This window comes from Pteropus vampyrus, unplaced genomic scaffold (genome assembly GCF_000151845.1).
Source record: "Pteropus vampyrus isolate Shadow unplaced genomic scaffold, Pvam_2.0 Scaffold301, whole genome shotgun sequence".
Taxonomy (NCBI): domain Eukaryota; kingdom Metazoa; phylum Chordata; class Mammalia; order Chiroptera; family Pteropodidae; genus Pteropus; species Pteropus vampyrus.
The window spans coordinates 715,785-733,329 of record NW_011889082.1 but is presented as its reverse complement, the minus strand read 5'-3'; the positions used below and the strand labels follow the sequence as shown (position 1 = coordinate 733,329).

The 17,545-nt window shown below is 41.1% G+C and overlaps 1 protein-coding gene, 1 non-coding gene and 1 pseudogene across 4 annotated transcripts in view; all 3 read right to left on the bottom strand.

Annotated features, from left to right (window-relative positions):
* AK3 (adenylate kinase 3) overlaps positions 1-1,685 on the bottom strand; it is a 19,645-nt gene extending 17,960 nt beyond the window's left edge. Inside the window, exon 1 of one of the 3 annotated variants that reach the window (XM_011376659.2) lies at positions 1,594-1,685. Coding sequence is in view for 2 of the 3 variants with exons in the window: in XM_023521280.1 (XP_023377048.1) it covers positions 1,141-1,291 (151 nt within the window). In the remaining variant the exon portion in view is untranslated. The other 2 variants (XM_023521280.1, XM_011376658.2) reach the window with 2 other exon arrangements.
* Positions 1,686-11,539: 9,854 nt separating this feature from the next.
* LOC111730124 lies at positions 11,540-11,659 on the bottom strand (annotated as a pseudogene).
* Positions 11,660-17,161: 5,502 nt separating this feature from the next.
* Positions 17,162-17,301, bottom strand: LOC111730128. Its single transcript, XR_002776563.1, has one exon. It is a non-coding gene; the product is annotated as a U4 spliceosomal RNA (small nuclear RNA).
* Positions 17,302-17,545: the final 244 nt, after the last annotated feature.

The window sequence follows — 17,545 nt, the reverse complement described above, 5'->3', positions numbered from 1 at the left end:
TTTAATTTAATTTAATTTTATATTAGTTTCAGGTGTACAGCACAATGGTTAGATATTTATGTAATTTACAAAGTGAGCCCTCCTCCATTACTCTAGAACGCCCCCTGGCACTACAGACGGTCATTACAATATTATTGACTATGTTCCCTATGCTGTACTCCACATACCCATGACTGTTTTGTAACTACTAATTTGTGCTTCTTAATCCCGTCGCCTTCTGCAAATTGGTACAGCCACTATGGACATTTATCAAAATACTGGTATTTATCAAAAAAAAACCCCTCAAAACACTAATTCGAAAAGATTTATACAACCCTATGTTCACAGCAGCGCTATTTATAATAACCAAGATACAGAAGCAATCTAAGTGCCTATCAATAGACGATTAGATAAAGAAGTTGTGGTACTTCCATAATTTTTTAAAAGGAGTCCCTCACCCTGCCGCTGACTTTTGGAAAACAGCTTTCTTAAGATATAATTTACATAACATGAAATCAACCCATTGTAAAGTATAGAGTTTGTTGACTGGATTTTGTGCTGAGTTATAAAAATTTATTTGGCATGAGAAACAAAACAGTCTTTCAGTTGGACCACGCACAAGAATAGCCTTCGTGTCTTAAGAAATCTCTTGGGGTATGGAAGATCTAAGCCAACTGTGTGACTGTAACGAGGGTAAACAATGCTCGGCCTTCAGACTGTAGGGGAAAGGTCAGAACCAGAAAATCCCAGTTTACCACTCCTCCCTCAAAAAAAAAAAAAAAGGTAAAAAGAAAGAGCAAACAATTCTTTAGGCACTGGGGCACGTGGAGAATAATCCAATTAAATGGACCCCCTAAGAACATCTGCGACTCAGGCTGGAATTGCTTCTCAAATCCAACTGATTTCCTTTCACCTTTGAACTTCAAACGTGGCCTAACTGCCTAGTCCCTTCCCCTCAAAACCTGCCTGAAGCGGTCCAAGGAGGTCAGAGGTTTCGGTGAGCAGTCAGTTGCTCAACAGCCCGAGGTCTCGTCCCTGGGAAGCGGGAAGTAGACGCTGCACCCGCATCCCTGGGACGCACATCCTCTGCCCGGACCCCTTCGCCCGCAAATCCCAACCGGGGCAACAGCGCACTGCACCGCTCCAGCCCGGGCTCCCCACCTGTGCCCCGAAGTATGTTGTCTCGGAGCAGATCCCCGCTGGAGAGGTGCTTCAGCTCGAAGTGTTTGGTGATGCGCGACGACACGGTACCCTTGCCGGAGCCGGGCGCCCCCATGATCACCGCGCGCAGTAGCCGCGCGGACGCCCCCATGGCCGCAGGGAGAGGTGCGGGGGGCGCGGACGGCGGGGCTTCGGCCTGGCTGCGCGCTCACGCGACTCCGCGGCGCGGGGCCGGCTGGCAGCGCTGCGCGTAGGCGGCCGCAGAGCCCAGGCGCTCCCGGAAGTGAGGCGACAGCCACCGGGGCCGCCCCTCGCGCGCCCAGCCCGGCTGCAGCGCCCGCCCTTTGGTTACCCAGAGCTTCCCCACCGCCGGCCGCAGCCCCTCGGACAAGCCTGCAAGCCCCTGGGCCGCCGGGCAGCCACCTGCGCCCCGCGAACCTCCTTCCCACCCACCTGCTTCTGTCTGCTCCCTTCGGCGGTCCCTCCTCACCCTCTTTGCACTCCTCCGCCGCCCGGGCACACCCACCCCACCGAGGCCTGCTCGGCGACCCCTGGTTGGCCCCCATCTTCCTCAGACCCACCCCCGCGTCCCGTCAGTGCCCCGCCCTGTCCTGCCGAGCAGACCGCGCCGCGCGCGTGCACTCTTGAAAACTCCTGAGCGCCCCTGCCTATCCCTAGCCGCCGCTCCGCGCGGTGGTTACCTGATGCCACCCTTCCCCATCACACCCCAACATCTTCGCACCCCTCGCCCCTCGGCCATGTCAGGTGCTGTCCTGCCCAGTCCCAGCTGGATAGACCGCGCCCCCTCCGTGCCCCTCCAAACATCGGTGCCCTCCTCGCCACCACCCGTGCCCCTCGCTCTCCAGAGTCACCGCCTCACCCTACCCCGCACTGTGTTCCGCTCCACTCTTCCTCTCCCTCCTCTGCTGCTGAGCGACCTTAAAAGGACCTCTCCCCACTCTCTTGCTTTCGCGCTGGTTTTTAAGGTACGTTTTTCTGTGTAGAATCACAGGAGAAAATGCACGGAAAGGGCCTTCCTCCTCATTTCACAGGAGAGGAAACCCAGTTGAAATTGAGTAAGGCTCGCTAAGTCACTCGTCTATTGAAGTATGTCTTCAATAGAAGTCACATTTTCACATCTTCAGATTCAAAAGTAGCTGTTACTTCACTTAGCAGAGCCTAAAAGGACTGGCTCTTCCTCAGGCTCCATTATTTGCCTTCGTCAAGGAATTGATTCCATAAATATTTATTCAGGGCTTACTATGTGCCAGGTATTGTTCTAAGGGGCATGGGAAATGCTGTGGTGAACAAAATTTTTACTCCTTGGAATTTAAAGTCTAATGGTGGACGCAGATCATAACAAGGAGAATAAATGAGTGAGATAATATGAGATAGTGCTATGAACAGTGACAGAATGTGTGAATGTGTGGCTGGAGGCTGTTTTAGACCCCATGATCTGTAGGGCTCTGAAGAAATGGCTTTTGCGCTGAGTTCTGAATTAGAAGATGGAAAGAGAGCAACACAGGTAAAGGGAAAGGTCCTAAAACTGAAGGTTTGACAGGTTCCAGAGTAGAAACACCAGGCAAACATTTAGTACCTATTTCCTATGTAAAAAGGCCATGGAAGATTAGTATAGAGTTGTTACAAGTAATGTGTATAAAGTACCATGCCAGCTACAGGGTAAGCGCACAATAGGTTTATTCATTCTTATCATCAGTTCTTTGTGCTAGGACACTATGCTAAGGCAGAAAGAAAGCCCTGTGAAAATAAACACAGTGCTCTCCTCTTCAGAGGCCGCCAAGTGAGTAACCCAAAACTGCTTGCGATTTCAAAGACAGAAATTATTTCAGAGAGGAATGGTAAAGGAAAGCTTGCTCCCTGGTGAATCTGATCTGGGTGAATGGATTTAATATGCAGATGGCGCAATACTTAGGAAGAAATATAACAGCTCATACATATTCATTACTAAGAAAGAATGAAGATAAATTCATTAAACATTCAGTTCACATAGTTAGAAAAAGGGCATCAAAATAACCCAAGGAAAGCAAAGGAAAGTATTAGGTGAAGAAAAAATATAAATGAAAAGATTAGAAAACTTAAGAAACTACTGACAGAAGAATGAAAAAGTCTGGACAAGTAGAAGTTACGAAACACTGGAAAACCTGAAGGTGTAGGGGAAGTACTTCTAATCTCCAAATCTGGAAACACTTGAGGTTTTAGTTACAAAAGAGACCTGAAAGAAAATCCTGCAGAAATTTGGCTTAGAAAAGAAGGTTCAGATAAACAAAAATAGCTGAGAAATCATCATGTCATTGGGGAGGAAAAGCTGAGTGTTGTGGTCACATCCAACAGGCACCACAAAATGCCAACTAACTGCAGCTTTGCTAAAGTTTGTTGATTACAAATGAGTAAGTAACTGCCAAACCATGGGAAACCTCCTGGCAACTGCCTAGCACAGTCATTTCACCATACATAGGTATTTGTGTGGGTGGGTTCTTCGCTGTTTAACTTGCTCCAGTGGTAAAGACACTGAATTCAAATTAATATATCAGAAAGTGTGAGTCAAGAAGAGATTTAAGAAGTGCTTGTATGTTGGGACTTGCCCTTTAGAAATCCTGAAGAAGCCAGGATCTGAAGAAGCCTGCGGTAGAAGACCATGTGGAGAGAGACCCAGCTGTCCAAGTAATTCCAGCCATTCCAACTGAGCTGCCAGTTGTGGCCATATGAATAAACCCATAGGTAGGTGGATTAGAGAGTAGAGAGTTTTTCCCTGAGCTACTAGAAGAACAGAATTGTCATTAACTGAGATCGAAAAGACTATAGGAGAAACAGGTTTGAGAAAGAATATTAGAGTTTTTTTGTGGTAAGTTCAGTTGGAGGTGCCTTTGGGACATTAAGAGGGAGTTGATAAGGAAGCAGTTAGATGTACAAATTTCGAGTATGTAGTAGAGGTCTGGGCTGGAGATGTAAAATTAGGGAGTTGTTTGTATATTTAAATTTATGAGATAGTATAAACTCACGAAGTGAGCTTAGATGAGAGGAGAGGAAAGTTAGGAAGAAAAATGGGTGAATGTGGTATCATGGAAATCAGTTGAAGAATGTGTTTCAAGGAGAGGGTGATTAAATTAGTCTAATTCTGCTGATAAGGCTAAGAACTGATTGAAAATTATTTCTAATTATAAAATGAAAAAACCTGTGAAATCAATTATTTTCCAATTACAATGTACAGGTGAAAAAATTCTGAGGATCGTTTTGACCAAACTCCCATCGCTATTCAGCAACTGAATTAGCGATTTCAAAAAATGCTAGATGAGATATAGAAAATGCTTTCTTTGAGAGGAAACTTCTGGGAGTAGAATTCAAATAGTCTAGATCAAGGATATTAGGAGAAAAAGAAAGAGAAGGTCTAGACAGAAATGGGAGAACAGAACAGAGAAGGCTGAAGTCAGAAAATATGAGTCTATATTTTCAAAACAACAGAAGAGCCAGGTTTAGAGCTAAGACAATTTTATTATAACATTCATTTAAAAGGATAAATAAACAAGAATATCTAGGAAAGACCTGAAAAATAAGAAAATGAGCAGAGGCTAGCCCTGCCAGTTAGTAAAATATTATAAAGCCAGTATAATAAGAAGATGGCATTGGCACACGAGTATATAGATTAATAACACAGAGTAGAAAATCCAACTATAAATCTAACTGCATCTGGAAATGTAATAGATGATAAAGGGGGCATCTCAAATCAATGGAGAAGGAGACCTTCTTCATAAATAGTGTCGGGGTAAGTGCGTAGCCACTGGAGAAAGATACAATCATATCTGTTTCTCCACAAAAGATGAATTCCAAATAGATCAAAGATTTAAATTAAAAAATAATAATAAAACTAAGTAAATACTATAAGAAAGTACGAGCAAATTCCTCCATAACCAAGGAACTGGGGAAACTTTTCTAACTAACTCAAAATCCAAAGGCAATAAAGGAAAAGACTGAAATTTGGATTATACAAAACAACAACAGCAACAACAAAATATTTGCATAACAAAACATCATAATCAAAATAAAAAGACAAATTACAAACTGGTAAAGAAATATTTCCAATTTATATTATAGACAGGATTAATGTCCAGTGGTGTGTTCTGGTGGGGAAGGTGAAGAAGAGCCCTGATTTATAGCATTTGCCAATTACCATGGGGTAAACACTCTCATCACATGTTTTAAGTTGCCAAGATGACGTAATCTGGACCAACATGACATCAAATGGCTCATAAAATTCCTGAAAATTTAATGATCAGCACTTGTAAGCTGGCACTACCCAGTTTAACATACCACTGTAAATATTACAAATACATAAAGTACTTCAAAAGATGGAGAGGAAAGGAAAAAAAATGAAAATAAAGGGCCCTTAAATATATGAAAACTTATTGAATCATACTTATAATAAATGCAAATTAAAACTATAGTGGGATACAAATTTTCAGCTACCAGATTGGCAAAAGTTTGACAACATAATGTATTGACAAGGTAGTGAGAAAAATAGTCACTCGTATTTTGCTAGTGGGAATGCAAAAATGGATAATTCATGGAGAAAGAAATTTGGCAATATCTAGCAAAATTTCATGTAAAGAAATCCCACTTCTAGGAATCTATCCTAAAGATACACTGGCAAAAATACAAAAAGATATATACATGAGGTTATTCAATGAACACTATTTGTAGTAGCAAAAAACTGGAAACAACCTTAATGTCCATCCATCACAGAATGGTTAAACACACAAGGACCTGCTCACATGCCTAGAATACTACACAGTTGTAAAAAGTGAGAAATATCTCTACTGCTAGGGCATGATCTCCAGTGAAGAAAGCAACATGGAAAAACCAAAGGTAATATATTACCATTTAACTAAAGGGGGAGAAGAATATGAATCTATATTTTACAAAAATAGAAGGATAAAATAAAAACAATTAAAAAAACAAAACAAAAAATTTTGTTTTATTTAAAACAAAATTTAAAGACCTGATTACCTCTAGCGGGAAGAGAAAATGGGGGTATACAACAAATTCAAGTTTTAAAAATGTTTTCAAAAGTAGGCCCTAAAAGTCAAAGGCAAACGAAACTAATGAACCTGGTTGTGTAAGGACCTGGTTCTATTTTTATAAATTGGCATTGTTCTCTAAATACTTTGTAGAAATCTAAGTAGCTTCCTTTGGTACTGAGGTAACCTATGTTCTGAAGTTTTCTCTTGGAATTTTCCATACCATCTCATATATCTAACTTTGGTATTCCTTCCAGGCAACAAATACCATAACCTTGGCCACGGAACATAATTCCTTGCCTATTTTCTCCTAGTCTGAGGCATCATTTGGTCCTTTGAGACAAAACGACTCCCACCATAGCACTGACTTCCCTCCAGAAAAGAGCCACCATGTTATTCTCCTAATAATGCCCCTTCACTTGTGAATCTTTGGTTCATCCAGGGCATTTCTGTCCCCGGACCCATATACCTCTGAGGGTATTTTTCCCCCTTGACATTTAAGAGTTTTTTGGGTCACAGGATTTGGAGTTGCACACAGCTAAGTTCGACTCTCACAAGCTGACTAGCCTTGCTTATGAAAAAGAGGGAGGGTAAAACCGATATTAAGGGGTAGTTATGAGATTTAGATAAAATTATGTATGTAAAATGCCAGGCATATGCTAGGTTCTCCTTCTGCAAGCTCTGCTTTCCGCCTCTTCTTCCTTTCCATCTTCTTTTCATTCAGTCTTTCTTCCACATCCATTTTTCGTTAAACAAAATAAATTAGACTAGGAAACTTTTAAGGTTCTTCTTAAACCCTGAGATCCTTAGAAACTGATGGAGTGCAACACATTTAGATGGGGGCTTGGCTGCTAGGATTAGAAATTCAAAGACGGGTATAGTAGATATGTGAGTTTAGAGGCCAATGGTAATTTTAAGTGAAGAGTTTAAGATCTAAGAAAGTACAAGGGAAAGGCTTCCTTGGCGGAACTATTTTAGGATATCAGTGATACTATAAATATTATTGTCCTAGGGTGGGGAGAAATAGGGAAGTGAGGGAAAGAGGTAGGAAAAAAGGAAAAGTGGAAAGTAAGGAGGAGATTAAAAAGTCAAATAACAACTAGTGTTGGTGAAGATGTGGAGAAATCAGAATTCTCATGCTCTGCTGGTGGAAATAGAAAATGGTGAAGTCATTTTGGAAAACAGTCCGGCAATTTCTCAAACAATTGGATGTAGAGTTACCATATAACCCAGTTCCACTCTGAGGAGTATACTCCAGGGAATGGAAAACATGTTCACACAAAAACTTATACATGGATGTTTATAGCAACATTATGCCAAAAGATGGGAACAACTCAAATGTACTTCAAAGGATGACTAGATCAACAAAATATTCCAAACAATGGAAGTTTATGTGGCCATAAAAAGAGATAAAGTACTGATATGTGCTATGACATGGATGAACATTTAAAACACTGTGCTAAGTAAAAGAAGCCAATCACAAATGACCACATATTATATGGTCCCATTTCTATGTAAATCCAGAATAGGAAAGTCTATAGAGACAGAAAGTAGATTTTTGGATGCTTGGGGTTGGGAGTATGAAGGGTGGAGGAGGGACAGACTGGTTATAGCTAAAGGGTACAGAGTTTCTTTTTGAGGTATGAAATTCTTCTAAAATGGACTATGATGATGGTTACACACATCTGTAAACTACTAAAAAACATTGAATTGTACACTTTAAATGAGTGAATTGTTGATGTGTGAAATATCTCAAGCTGTTTTAAAAGTCAACATAATTCACTATATTAACAGATTAAAAAGAAAAACCATATGATTTTCTCAATAGATGTGAAAAAATCATTTTACAAAATTCCACACCCATTTATGATTTAAAACTCAGAAAAATGGGAATAGAAGGAAACTACCTCAATTCGATAAAGGGCATCTATATAAAAAAAACCTTCTGCACAGCAAAGGACATCAACAAAATGAAATGTAGCTTATTGGATGAGAGAAGATATTTGCAAATTATGGCTCTGATAAGGGGCTAATATCCAAAATATATAAACAACTCTTACAATTCATTGGCAAACAAACAAACAAACAAACAAAAACCTTAAAAGTGAGACGCATTGGTTAATCTAAGTGTGGTCCATCCATATAATGAAATGCCATTTAGTGACACTCAGAAGAAGGGAGGAAGAAAACAGAAGGAGGAAGACTTTTTATACTGATATTAAATGCATTCCAAGATGTAGGCTAAATAAATAAAGGAAAATATGATCTATCAGGGTGATACATCTCTAAGACATTAATATAATACCTTTACATATAGACAGGTGAGAAAGTGTTAAAATGAGAAAATGTAGGACATAAAAATATATATGTGTGTTCTTTTTATGCACATGCAGAATATTTTCAATGACCACATTCTAAGCCACAGCAGGATTCAACAAGATACCAAAGAACTTATAATATATAAACAAAAGGATGAACAAAACCTAAAGCTAACATCATACTTAATGGTAAATGTATTCTCTCAAATGTAGGGAAGAAGACAAGGATATCTGCTCTTAGCATGTCTCTTTAACAGTGTGTTGGAGGTCCTAGTCAGTGCAGTAAGGCAAGGAAGATTGGAAAGGAAGAAACAAAACTCTTATTCACAAAGGAGCATGTATGTAGAAAATCCTAAGGAATCTACAAAGAAACTACTGGAACAAATGCGTTCTAGTTGCAGGCTTCAAGGTCAAATACAAAGAAACAGCAGTATTTCTATACATGAGCAACAGACAATTGCAAATAAATGTTTTTTAAAATGCCATTTGTAATAACATGAAAATAAAAAATATTTAGGGGTAAATGTAACAAATTGGAATGCAAGAACTGAATACTGAAAACTACAAAACATTTCTGAGAAAAATTATAGAAGACCTAATTAAATGAAGAGACATAGACATGTTTATGTATCAAAACACTCAATATTGTTACAATGTCAGTTCTCCTCCAAATCATCTGTAGATTTAAATAGCCTAAATCACATCTCTCAGCAGGGGGTTTTTTTCTGGATAGAAATTGACAAGCTGACTCTCAAATGTGTAGAGAAATACAAAAAACTTAGATTAGCCAAAATAATCTTGAGAAAGAACAAAAATGGGGAACTTTACCTGATTTCAAGCTTACTGTAAGGCTACAGTAATTAAACAGTGTGGTGTTGGTGTAAAGATGGGTATGTGGATCAATGGAATAGAATAGAGAGTCCAGAAATAGACTTGTATATAGGGCCAATTCATTTTTTACAGAGGAAGAACGGATAGTCTTTTGGAATAATAGGATATTCATGTGGAAAAACATGAACTCAATTTCTCCTTGACACCATGTTCCATAATTAACTCAAAATGGATCATAGACTTCAATGTGAAAGTTTAAAATTATAAAACTTCTAAAAGAAACCTAGAGAAAATCTTTGTGATTTTTGTTTAGGCAAAGATTTCTTAGGACACAAAAAGCATAAACCATAAAAGAAAAACATTATAAGTTGGATTTTATCAAAAATAAAAACTTAGGTCTTATGAAAAACAGTGTTTAGAAAATGTAAAGGTAAGACACAGACTGGGAAAAAAATCTTTGCAAAACATATGTCTAATCCTAAAAGGCTTATATCTAGGATATATAAAGATTTCTTATAACTCAATAATAATAACACACATAACCTGATAACAAAACAATTAGAACAAATGCGTCATCAAAGAAGATATACAACCAACCAGTAGGCACTCAAAAGATGCTTAACATCACTGAGCATCAGGAAAAGGTAAAGTAGAACCACAAGGAGATACCAATATATACCACCAGATGGCTAAAATTAAAAAAAAAAAAAAAGCGTTGATGAAGATGTGGGGCAACTACAACTCTCATAGATTATTGATGTGAATACAAAATGATACAGCAACTCTGGAAAATAGTTTGACAGTTTCTTGTAAAGTTAAATGCACACCTACCATAAAACCAAGCAATCTCTGTCCTAAATATTTACTCAGGAGAAATGTAAACATATGTCCTATATTAGTCTCTGGTTGCCATAACAAAATGACAGACTGAGTGGCTTAAATTTTTATTTTCTTACTGCTCTGGAGGCTGGAAGTCCAAGATTAAGGTGTCATCAGGACTGGTATCTGGTGAGAGCTCTCTTCTTGGCTTGCAGATGGCTACTTTTTTACCATGTCTTCACTCGGCCTCTTTTCTGTGTGTGTGTGCCATCCTAATGGGTGTGATGTGTTGATTTGATTTTTTTAACTTTTTGTTGTAGTTGAAAAAATTTTAATGAGTTTGTATAATTTTTGTCCCCCTAGTTCATCTTTTCTAAAAAAAAAAATTCATTTACTACATCGCTTAAAAAAATTTTTCTCAGCTTTTTTCCCCAGTTTTAATGAGGTACAATTGATAACATCACCTTTTTATTTAGTGTTGAGTGATTAATTTTTGCTTGTTTGTTTCAATTAATGTTTGCAGAGATCAGGCACAGTTCTAGGAATACAGCAATGAAAACAACAAGCTTTTACACTCATGGAATTTTCCTGCTAATGGATGGGAGAGAAAGAGGATAGAAATGAATGCTATGAAAAAATAAAACCTAATTAATAATGATAATACAAAGGAACATTTAAATCTGTGGATAATTCTTTTAAATATCAGTATCTTTTTTCAGTCAATGTTGCAATCTCTGCCTCATCATATATTCCCTACAGCAGAATGAGATGACAGGAATGAAATGTAAATTAAAAGAGCTGAGTCCTAGTCCTGTTTCCGTTACTAATTAGCTCTGTAGACCTGGGCAAGTGCTTAACCTTTCTGAGCCTCACTGTCCTCAATAGTAAAATGGATATTCAGCCTGTCTCAGAGCTGGTGGTGAGGCTCTTAGCAGCGATGTGGGCAGGCTTTATAATTATGTAAATGAAGGACTCTGTCTACAAATAATTTCTTTAGGCAAATCTTAAAATTTGAGATTGAAATTCTCTTTACTTAAACTGGCTCAAGTTTGCCCCCTCCCCCTCAGATTTTAAAGATTGCTATTAACATACTATCATCTACCAGATAACTTTTTAAAAAGTTAATTACTCAAATTTGTCCTAGCAGATAGCGGAAGTGTAATGCCTTGGGCACAGTGAGGATTTGGACGTAATGGGAAGGGCTTCAAGAACAACCTGGTTCCAGGCTCTTGGTGCTTTTAAAGAAATCACGTGTACAGAAGGGTGGGTGAAAGGACCCTTGAGACAAACCCTGCTGGTTTTTTTTTTTTTAGGCTAGGCAACCTTTGGTTGACCTCACAGATTGCAAGGACCTTGTCAGCTGTCAGCTTACAAGCCCTCTTTTTTTTTTTTTTTTTACGTTTACAGCACCTGGTCTTCCTAGGTGGTCTCCCATCCAAGTACTAACCGGGCTCGATCCTGCTTAAGCTTCTGAGATCAGACGGGATCGGGCTTGTTCAGCGTGGCATGACCATAGACCCTGCTGGTCTTTACAGTTTTGCCTTGGGCTTGTAGTTCACTAGTCCAGAGAACAACACAGACTATGTGGATAAGCAGATGAAGAATATTTCTCAACAGCACTAATCGATGAGCTAAAAGGAGAAAGGTTAACTTCGTTAAAATCCAATCTGTCCTAAAGATCTCAGGCGATTTCCTCCAGGAAAGGTGCACAATGATCAATGGAGCCCTGCAGTGGGGTAAGAAATTATCACAGATCAGGAGGAGAATTCTAAGCTGCTGTGAAGGTCCTGCCCCCAAACCAAAATCAAATTGAGGGAAGGGAGAGTGATGCAAATAAATCCAGGAGTCATAGAGCAACTGATAAAGGGGACCTGAAATAGAACAAAACTTGGTAATGCCTGAAGCTCCAACTCTGCATTCTGGTTAAAGGCTGCCCTTCAGTGGTGTCTTGCAGTTCCTGAAACAAACAGAAGGAGGCACCATTTCTGTATTCTTCCAGCTCTAACTGCTCAGTAATGAAGCTCCTAGTTATAGGACTTACCACTTTTATTTCATTTTACAGTTTTGAGAGTACTTTCTCATTTGATCCTTACACGAACTAGGTCATGATTAGGAGCAGGTCCTATTATCCCCATTTTATAGACAGAAAACTGAGAGGCAGCAAGTTTGAGTGACTTATTCAGTGTCAGACCATTAGGCATCAGAGCTAGTTTTTTGACTCCTGACACAGAGTCCTTCCCACACTGCTGTTTAGAATAAAGGAAGGTTGTCAGATACAACTGAGAAATAGACCAAGATCCAAAAACTCCTTGACAAAGGGTTAGAAGTTCCACACAGAAGATGACCTTGGGAACACTACTACTCTTAGGATGGTTGGAGGTCAAGTTGAGCCCACTCCTAGGTTTTGAACATATTACAGTTATCTTTGTTGGGTCATTCTGTGGTCACGGCCATGAGTTGGTCAAGAGGAAGGAAGGCTATAAGCAGAAGTAAGTTGGGCACCTGTCACTTTTCCGGCTCATGCCTCTCTTCTCAGGGGCATGAAGACATCCAAAGTAACCCTCAGTGACCACAAATTGGGAAACCTGTAATATGATTGCTCTTGATAAAGGCTGAGAAGTGCTGTCAGAGATCTAGGGTGCCTAAGTGGCCTCTGCTTGTAAGGAGCCTAATATAGAAACACAAGAGTCTCTGAATCAGTGTAAAAAATTGGCAAGAGAATGTTTTCCCATGTTAGTGTGCTAGTTAGCAATTGTTGCAATAATGTTTTGTAATAACTATGCTCATATCTCAGTGACACACAACCAAAACCATTTATTATCTTGCTTACAAGTGTATAAATTGGCTAGCGCCTCTGGATTAAGGCTGCAGGTCTAAACCAGGCTACTCCCTGGTCTTCACCATTCCAGGCCCACTGGCTACAAGGGTGTGGTTGGTGAGTGACATAAGCACAGAAGAGCAAGCTAGACCTCATGAGCACATGTTAAGCCTCTGCTTGTGTTACAGTGTCACTAACAGTGCATTGGCCAGAGCAAGTCATGGATACCAAACAGGGAATGTACTCTGTACCAATAGGAGGTACTGCGAAATCATTTAGTAAAGGACACAGATGTAAAATTCTAAAACATGGAAGGAGTGCAGCATTGAGAACAATGGTCCAAAGAATCACAATCAGTAATCTGACAGTAAACATTATTTTGAATAAAGTAAAAAATTATAAAACAACAGCTAACATTTATTGTCTTATCATGTGCTAGGCACTTTTGTTAAGTACCTTGCATGTATTAATTTATTTAATCCTCACAACAATCCGATGAGGTAGATACTGTTATGATCCATATTTTTTTATAGATGAAACAACTAAGGCACAGTTGGGTTAAGGAAGAATTAAGATCACACAGTAGATGGCAGAGGAAGACAGTGACAATTACATTAGAAAGGAACACTGTCCATTTCCTCTCTCTTTTGTGTCTCTCCTGCTCTTCCCTGTCCCTCCTCAACCTTGTCCCTCCCTCCATGTGCCTTGTCTTAGGAAATAAGGACATCATGTCACTCAAGCCAGACCCTTAGCATCATCCTTGAGGCCCCTCTCACTTGTCCCTGCCCCATGTATCAGTCATTAGGTTCTGTTGTCTGTACCTCTTAATTCCTCCCATATCTGCTTCCTCCTCTTCACTCTCTGCCATTGTCCTGCCACTTCCTTCCCAAAGAATCTCCTGTCCTCAGTCCTGCTCCCTTAGCATTGCTACCAGAGGGATTTTCCTAAAATTGCAGATCTGAGCAACTCATTCTCCTGCTTTAAAAGTTTCCAAATTCCCCTGAGCTTTTAGGACGAAGTTAGCTTAGTATTCCAGGCCCACCATTTTCTGGCACTCAGCCACACTTTGCTCTCACCTACCACACTACCAGCAGGGCCTATGCAGTTTCATACCCTCTTGCCTTTGCCTGTGCTACACCCTCTGTCCTCATCTCTTACTCTTCTTCTTTATCAAATTCTCATTTGTTTAGAGTCTTATCTCTGGGAGATCTTCTTCAATTTATTCCATAGGCTGATTAGATGTCCCTTCTCTCTGTCTCTAGCAGACTCTGCCCTTACTTTGTGGCATTTACCAGACTACATTGCAATAATGGATTCCACTGTCTGCAGGGCAGGGCCTAGGAATCTGAATTTTAAACATTTCCTGAGATGATTCTGACTTGTACCAAGCATAAGAACCACCACAGCAGACAGGGCAGTGACCATGCTTTCCTGTACCCCTATCATTCAGCACAAAGTAAGCACACAGCAAATGTGTTCTGAATGCACGGGTTAAGTGAGAAGCACTGGTCAAGGACAACACAAATAGAAGGCGAATGTATTTGGCTGCGGAGATTCCAGATGCCAGCAGATGGCGCTATGTCAACATAAATGCTTTTCCGTGAATGGCAGGAGGAAAACAGGAGGTTTCCTTTTACTGGAATTCAAGCCTCAAGTGCTGCATAATTGAATTTATTTTTTTCCTACTCAGTGCGTCTACCATTGTCCTACTTGTAAAAGTAAATTGGCTTCTGAAGGCATGAAGATTTAGAGAAGAAAAACAGGTGGAAGGAGACTGGTCACAGAGAAGAGCTGAGGTGGTAATGAAAGAGATGGAAAGGATATTCTAATTACCCCTATTTCATCCTTGATGATGGAAAGCTTTCCCAGTGAGCAGTAAGTGTTGTGAAATTACCCAAAACATTCAAAAGAATATGCCATTTCAGCAAGAGGGTGGAGCCATCCTGTAATTTCTGTTAGTCATCCACTGTTTCCTTTGTGCACTGTCAAACGCCTGTGTGGCTAACCTTCTAAAATTGTTTCCTTCACAAACCAAGGTCTGAAAGCCCAGGTCTTCCTCCTGGGCTGAGTACTTTATTCTCCTGAGGAGGTGGAAGCAAACTCACAGTTTAAAGGCCAGGGGCCCCAAGAACAACTCTTCCTCCCCCTTCCAGTTTCCCCTCTCACCCCCTCCCCCCAGGCATCCATGTGCACATGACTGATAGGGCTGGCATGGAGTACTGGGAAGGCTATCAGGCTAGGCCAGAGCTACAGGCTGAGCTGTTTTTCTCCTAAGACTGAAGAGCTTTAAGCCAGAGGCCCTTAGGAGGAAACCAAGGGAGGGGCTTGCTGCCTTCCCAGCTCTAGGCAAAAGGAAAAGTGTAATAGACACAAAGAAGAAAAGCAAAACTCCTGCTCTCAGCCCAGGGGTTTCCCTTATTGGGAAGGTATGATTTAAAGATGTCATACAAATTAAGAACAATACATGGTAGAAATAACTTATCAAGTTCAGAATGATGAAGTATAAACTAGATGGAAGTGCATAAAAGTAATGAGAGATTCAGTTGCTTTTCCCTTTCTTTTTATTCCAAGCTTGGAACTTCATGGCTTGCTCCTGGTCACAGCTGCAGGCAGGGGCATCCTCCCAGGTTCTCCACATGTGGTTTGGTTGTCTTCACAATGAGAGGTTAGCCCACAGCTACCTCTGGTTGGGGTCAGTGGCCAGGAGGCTGAGGAGCACCAAGCAGGAGTCTGTCAGGTGGCAGATGTTCTAGTCTTTATCCGATGTCCCTTACCCCAGCCTGGGAAGAAGGGCAGCTCTGGGCCTGAAGGAGCTGTCTCTGGAAGCAGGAGAGCAGAGCCTGCCGCAGCTGTGGACAGCACCCATGGTCAATGGCCAGACTGAGCACTCAGCCTCAGAGGGTGCATTTTGCACACTGTGGGCAGCCTAAATGATAACGGCAGAAGCACCAGCCATATCTCTCTCCAGGAAGACGAGAGCCTCATTCGGGGGGCAGAGGTGAGAGTAGCCAGCTGGGGGTAGGTTCCAGGGGCCACAGAACACATGTCACATGGCCAAGGAGACAGATCTGGTTCATTTGTCTAGGGAGGGCCACCTGGAGGGAGGAGGGGAGTCATCCAGCCGGAGGCCTCACTCCCACAGGATAGGCCCTGGCCCACAATGCTGGACTGAACAGGATACTAGGACTCAGCTTCAGAATGGCTGTGGACCAAGGAGGGGCTGACTTTGCCTTTATTTGCTCCAAATAGGGAGAGCACATCCTTCAGATCAGAGAGAGGCAGACCTACTTCCTCCCAATGAGTAGGGTGGCAGTGCTTCTTCTTAGAAGGGATCCCACCATTGGAAGGATGGGAGAGAGGAGCTCTCCTTCCTTCTATCCCACAGGCAGTCTAGAGCAGGTGGCCCTGCAAAATGGAGAAATCTTCAAGAGAAACCCCCTTTTCTCTGTCCCTTCTTCTCAAGCCACAGGAGGCTTAGAAGCAGGCGCTGCTGGGAAAAAGCTGTGGCCAGATTCTTTCTGCCCTCGAGGCTGTAGAAGATAACAGGCCAAGGTCAAAGCTACTCTGGGCTGGGTCCTTAGCTGGAATGAGGATAGGCCACTGGTTGCCCAAAGGATTGGGTTCATTCTTGGAGAGCTGGGTTTATGAGGAGGGATCAGGGGACCCTGCTCTCTGCCACTGCTGTTTTGAGCCCAGGGCTAGTACCTCTTCCTTAGATGATTGGTTAGGTCCCAAATGGAACTCTTTCGATCCCCAATCTGCTCTTCTCTCATATTTCTCAACTCAGAACTGGTACCATTGTGTACCAAACTGTTTAAACCAGAACATTGGGCATGATCTTTGATTCAGCCCTTTCCCTATGCCTTCATATCAAATCTATTAGCAGGTGTTATCATGTCTAGTTCTTAAACATATCTCTAGTATGACTACTTCCCTCTCCACTGCCACCACAGTAATCCAAACCATCATCATCTGCTACCCAGATAATGGGAGGAGCCTCTTTATTGATCTCTTCACTTCCTCATTCAGCAACCTTCCTCCCCAATTTACATATCACCCACCAACCAGTAGACCCACCCTGTAATTCTTGGGCACAGTACCTTGGTTACTTCCTTCAGACCACTTGTCATAAGTTATATATTTATTTTGTTCATTTTATTGTCTGTCTTCCCCACTAGACTGTGGCACAATGGGGCAGAGAACCTTCTGTTAAGTGTATCATTGTATCCTTCCTGCCTAGCACAGTGTCTGGCACAGAGTAGATAAATAAATAGTTTTCATTTAGCAATAATCATGCCTCAGATAAACCTCATTGGCTTCAATACTGCCACTGTGCAAAGCCACATAAATACATAGTTTTTAGTGGGAAGCATTAAGCCAAAGAGTTTAGGTTTAAGTCAATAAGCAATGGGAAGTCTTCACACATTTCAGAAAAAGGACCGATAAAACATAAGGACATGTTGGGGGGGAATAATGGAGGCAAATGGATGGACATTAATTAGAGTCCTCTTTACTAATAGCTTCCCAGTTGATAGAGTCTAAAGTAGTGACATAGAAATCGAGTAAAAGGGACAGGATCCTAGAGA